At 38.5% G+C, this 6,267-nt stretch overlaps 1 protein-coding gene across 1 annotated transcript; it reads right to left on the bottom strand.

The window, feature by feature from the left end:
* Nucleotides 1-3,907: 3,907 nt before the first annotated feature.
* LOC122128872 (zinc finger protein 345-like) lies at nt 3,908-4,906 on the bottom strand (the record flags this gene model as incomplete). The annotated part of the gene is made up of 2 exons (XM_042703830.1): nt 4,602-4,906; nt 3,908-4,541 (listed from the first exon to the last, which is right to left on the bottom strand). Coding segments are annotated over exons 1-2 (939 nt in total), but the record flags the coding sequence as incomplete, so codon positions are not given.
* Nucleotides 4,907-6,267: the final 1,361 nt, after the last annotated feature.

Genomic DNA, 6,267 nt, shown 5'->3' with positions numbered 1-6,267 from the left:
AAATGAAGACAGATACTCTTGTAGGAAATCATCAAATTCTTCTTCTTTTATCTCCTTCATTGAAGTGGGCAGTTGTGAAGGTTCAGTAAATCCAGACATTACTGACTTCAGTTCTGTTTTGGAAAAAGAAAACCGGTCACACTTTCTTGTGATACAAGGATTGAGTGAAAATCTGTGAAGAAAGAACTAGAGTATAGAACTAGCCGGTCTTAAAAAGGTGAGTTTATTCATCTGACTCTGTGGTCTTAATATATAGCTTCTTCTGTCTGACCAATTACCTTCCTGGATTTAAACCTAGCCAATCAGCTGCAGGAGCTTTTGGAATGCAAACTAGCATCACAAAGGATGGGCAGGATTTACACGTCTATGAGCACCGTTTACACGTCTGATGGTGGGCATGGCAATAGCTCAGCCTGCAGAAACTCCACAAAGGAAGGTAGGTGGGGGTGGGGTGGATGTGTGAACTGAAAGGTAATGTACGTGTTTATGTGTGTACGAAAGTTTCCATGTCTGTTCTGTAATAGTATATAACTTGAAAAGAGTAAAGTTGATGAATATAATATCAGACCTGACATAATATTAGATCAATAGTAACCCCAGTTGACATTTACATTCTTTTCTTCTTTTGACTGTTGGTGGCAGTAGAGTTTTTTGCTCAGCTAGAATGTTTGCAATCTTTTGTTAAGTACCTCTCATTAAGAGCACACTAATTTCACGCAGTCTAGTTGAGCTTAGTTCATTCGAAATAAGCCTTTTATCACCCCAAAAAAATAGAATCAAATTACTGACAATAAGATGAAATCTTGGTCTTTAGGTCATTCAATTATAATAAGGAAACATGTCAATTCTCACGAAAAACTCAGGAAAGATTTACAAATTCACTTTGTAATTGGTTTCAGTAGTTATTTTCCTGCCAGCTACAACTCACACATATCATGGCAGCAAGCAGAGAGAACTACAATCCCCATGAGGAGTAGCCACAAGGTTGTCACACAAGGTTGGTGGTGTGACATGCCATGATGCAAGCACAGAGAACGACGGTTTGTCTACAGTGTTTATTCCCTGATGTGTCTTGAGATTTGAGCTTTACCTAAAATTCTTCATCTATTCAATTTTGATCTATCAGTCTTCTTAATGTGAAGGAAAGGTTTTCTTACGTGTGTGTGTGTGTTTTTTAAGAATAATAATAAAGGAAAAATAAATAAATGAAAAAATCATCAAGGGAAAAACATTATAAAATGAACTGATATACCTTTCATTGAATAAGTATGTAATGAACAGAATGACAGAGAAAAAAAGAACAATACATGTTAATATTGTATTTATTATTGACAGTTATGTGGTATTCTTTCTCAATATGTGGCAGGAGTGTAGATACTGGGAGATTAGGTGTATGCATTGTTTCACACAGGAGGGATAATTTTCCTTCTTTATTTTCTTTTGTAAAAACAGAGTAAATGTGTTCTGTTCCTGAGAAGTAGGTTTCACTGATGTTTTTGTATTCATTACATTCTGTCAGGAAAATAAACTCCTCCTCCACTACCCCATTACTACAGTGAGTGCAGAGCCTGTTTTCTCAAGGTAGCCATGTTTGTCTGTGTCTACCCCTTTCAATGACAATGCTATGTTCCCTACCACCCCCTCCCCTTGTCATCTCTCTTTCTTCCCCGATTTTTGACACTAAACACATCTTTGAGCTGAAGACAATCTTCATACGCGATGCCGTTCAGGCCATCAATCTAGAAAGCTTGCACAAGTACTACTTTTTTTGTTCAAGCACTAACGGCTGCTTGTCGATTACATATTGTACACTGATACAAAAACACAGATCCCACTCCCCTCAAACATACTTGAAAAAACACTTCAATTTATGTTTCAAAACCCCAACTAACATTACAAATATGAAGAAATAATACTTATTATGTACATCACATATTGTTTAAAACTAATATAATCTGATATATTTAAATAAGTGATACTCCATCATGTATTATCAGGGCAGCACATCATTTAATGGATCCTCTGGTGTCTTTTGAGGCTAGATGTGTCATTAACCCTTAAGAGGCCCAGGCCTGTTCGACTTTTTTAGGAAAGTCTCACATGCCTTGATGTTTTTGTATATTTCCCCTAACTAAAAGTATTGATGCACAAGTGGCATATATGATTATATTCTAGAAGACCTTAGCAATAATAACATGAGAGTAAAAGGAATGTAGTAAAATAAAATGTTGTAAACACACCCTTTGAAAAACCTCGTTTCAGATTTGCTCAGACTGTACAAAAACACATTGTAAAGATGTATTCACAAGGCTTTTTATTTCTGAAACTTGTAAACATATGTGCTATACATATTAGCTATACATATGTTAGTTTAGCATTCAGAAAGTATGTGTGGTTTCACTACTACATATTTATAATTTCAGAGTGACCTGTGCCTCTCCAAAACTGTGTCCCTACAAATGCATATTGATGAGTTAGGTGTAAACAGCCTGGGACACCTCGGTCAAAGACAATGGCCATTACGTAATGGCCATTGTCTTTGTAGCCCTCCACAGGTTACAGGCTACAGGTTTTCTTACACATCATGACCCAATAAAGATCACTGAATCACCATTCCTGTATCATATGAATAGCTGGCATGTGCTAATGGGCGGGTCGTAGGAGCTGAATCCTCACTCAGAGACTGAAGTGTGCAAGGGATTAGTTATATTCTCCTTACAAAGTGACTATTTATATTTGTATATTGTATACTGTACATATTTTAAAAATAAAGGGTTCAAGGTTGCTGTGGGTGTTCTTTTTATGTCTCTATGACAAAAACTTGCGGAGCTTTAACAACATGAATTTTTGGGGCCTCTTAAACGTTAACTGTAATACCTCTACAGCTGTTTCGGTGGTATTTGTCCCTGTCTTTAAAAATTGGGACAATTTGATTTTCATTCAATGTTTCAGAAAAATGTCTTCATTTAGTATTAAAGGTGCAGGAGTCATACAGGGGTATACAGTAATTCTATCTATTATGGATTATAATTGCTGAGTCACATGGGGGTATACAGTAATTCTATCTATTATGGATTATAATTGCTGAGTCATACGGGGTTATACAGTTATTATATCTATTATGGATTATAATTGCTGAGTCACATGGGGGCATATAGTAATTATATTTATGATGGATTATAATTTCTGCATGTAGTATTTGAAAGGGGAGTTATTTAGATGGCACACAGGTAAATGTGAATATCTGAGGAAGTGAGTTCCTTTTTAAACTTAATCCATACATGTGAAGTCCCTTTCTGTTCAGAATAAATATGACTTGCGTGTTTTTCTGTCAACAAAACAACAGTTCCCTCGGACTCTCTTCCACATTTGACATGAGAATGTTTAACAGAAGAAATACAGAGTTCCCTATAATGAGGAATGGGAGAGACATTTAGTTCCCCCTCCCCCCTCCCCCATTTCTGACACTAACACATCTATGAGCTGTTGATGAGCCCAGAGCCTTCATATTAGGTGCCGTTTAAGCCATGAGTCTAGGAAGCTCGCACAAACACTACTTTTGTTTGCTCCAACTACTGCTTGTCGATTATATATTGTACACTGACACAGACACAAATCCCCCCCACACAGACATATTTGAAAAAACACTCACTTCAAGTTTTTCTTTTATTGAATTCATGTACACTAACAATGTATGTTTCAATCTCTACCCTAACATATGTTTCAAATGTGATAAAAATACTTCATCTTGTACATCAAATGTTGTTTAAAACTCAGTTAATCAAGAAATATTTCAGTAAGTGATACTCCATCATGTATAAGCAGTGCAGCACATCATTTGAATGGATCCTCTGGTGTCTCTTCAGACATTTGGCTTAATCTTTCCACACTGAGAAGACTGCTGTGGCTTTTCTCCAGTATGTGTCATCTGATGTTTGGTGAGGGTGGAGCTTTCCCTGAAATTCTTTCCACATGAAGTACACTGATACGGCTTTTCCCCAGTATGGATCTTCTGGTGTCTCTTGAGATCAGCCATTCTATTAAAGGCCTTCCAACATGAATTACACTGATACGTCTTTTCCCCAGTATGGATCCTCTGGTGTGTCTTGAGTTCAGACATTGTACCAAAGGCCTTCCCACATGTACTGCACTGGTGTGGCTTTTCTCTAGTATGTGTAATTTGATGTTTGGTGAGGGTGGAGCTTTCCCTGAAATTCTTTCCACATGAAGTACACTGATACGGCTTTTCCCCAGTATGGATCCTCTGGTGTGACTTGAGACCAGACAATTGACTAAAAGCCTTCCCACATGTACTGCACTGGTGTGGCTTTTCCCCAGTATGGAGCGTCTGGTGTGGCTTTTCCCCCGTATGGATCCTCTGGTGTGACTTGAGACCAGACGATTGACTAAAGGACTTCCCACATGTATTGCACTGGTGTGGCTTTTCCCCCGTATGGATCCTCTGGTGTGACTTGAGACCAGACGATTCACTAAAGGCCTTCCCACAAGTACTGCACTGGTGTGGTTTTTCTCCAGAATGGCTCATCTGGTGTCTGGTGAGGTCGGTTCTATCCCTGAAATACTTTCCACATGAAGTACACTGATACGGCTTTTCTCCAGTATGGATCGTTTGGTGTTTCTTGAGATGAGACATGTAACTAAAAGCCTTGCCACATGTACTGCACTGGTGTGGCTTTTCCCCAGTATGAATCTTCTGGTGTGTCTTGAGACCAGACGATTGACAAAAGGACTTCCCACATGTATTGCACTGGTGTGGCTTTTCCCCAGTATGGATCTTCTGGTGTTTCTTTAGATCAGACAATTGATTAAAGGCCTTTCCACATGTACTGCACTGGTGTGGCTTTTCCCCCGTGTGGATCCTCTGATGTCTCTTGAGATTACCCATTTGACTAAAGGCCTCCCCACATGTACTGCACTGATGGGGCTTTTCTCCTGTGTGTATTCGATGATGAATTGCAAGAAGGGAAGGTTTGGCAAATGTTTTGAAACACTGGGAGCATTCATGTTGTTCCTTCCTGGTGTCCAGTCGCTGGTGTAATTCCTGGTATGAAGTCTTTCTGCACTGGGGGCGTTTACGACGGCTCTCTTTGTTTCTTTTTTCCTCAGTGTTCCCTCTTTTGTTAGATTGGATCATTTGAATGTCTCCTGTAATGTTAGAAAAAAAAGTATCAACAACATCCCTCTCCTCAATAATTTCTACAATACTTGCAAACATCTCCTGACTTTTGATATATTTATACGTATTGGCCATTTGCTTAAATTGCACGTCACTTGGAAGTTACTTAATATAAAAGTGTCTACCTAGAGACTAAATGTAAATGTCAACAGAGATACATACACAATTGAGTTACAGAATTAGAGAAAAATGATGGCAGACATTTCTTTCTTTTGAATGTAACAGACTGCAGATAGTATCCCATAAGTAAGGTATTCCCACAGTATCTCTGTTCATTGAATAGGTCTTACATTCTAAAGCACAAGTAAGCCATTCTCTAAATTTCAAGTATTTTAAATATACACAACCCTCTACAATAAGTAAGCAACTTACTTGTAGGTGAAGAGTCAAAGTCACCATATTCTCTTGAATCAAATTCTTCTTCATCTTTGATTTCCATTGGTGAACAGTTTTCTTCTTTCAAGGTCATGATGGTAGACGTGTACATTTCAGTCTTGCATTCATAATCCAGTCCAGGCTTTTCTTCCACTGTCTTAAATGTAGACAGATACTCTTGTAGGAAATCATCAAATTCTTCTTCTTTTATGTCCTTCTTCACTGAAGTTGGCAGTTGTGATGGTTCAGTAAATCCAGACATTTCTGACTTTAGTTCTGTTTGGAAAAAGAAAATTGGTCACACTGTCCTTTAATGCAAGGATACAGTGAAAATGTATGAAGAAGAAACTATAGTTTAGTTGTACTGCTGCTGAATTACAAATACAGTATACTTCCAGAGCATACCAGTGCCAGCCTTAAATAGGTGAGCTTAGTAACCTGACTCCACCCTGTGGTGTTAATATATTGCTTCTTCTGTCTGACTAATTATCTTCCTGCATTCAAACCTAGCCAATCAGCTGTAGGAGCTTTTAGAATGCAAAGTAGCATGACAAAGGATATGGCAGGAACTACATGTCTATCAGCACCGTTTACACGTCTGATGGTCCTCAGGTGGGCATGGCCATAGCTCATCCTGCAGAAACTGCACGGAGGGAGGTGGGTGGGGGTGGGGTAGATGTGTGAACTGAGAGATG

The sequence above is a fragment of the Clupea harengus genome, chromosome 26, assembly GCF_900700415.2.
Source record: "Clupea harengus chromosome 26, Ch_v2.0.2, whole genome shotgun sequence".
In the NCBI taxonomy this organism is placed as follows: Eukaryota; Metazoa; Chordata; class Actinopteri; order Clupeiformes; family Clupeidae; genus Clupea; species Clupea harengus.
This window is presented reverse-complemented; position numbering and strand designations above follow the sequence as displayed.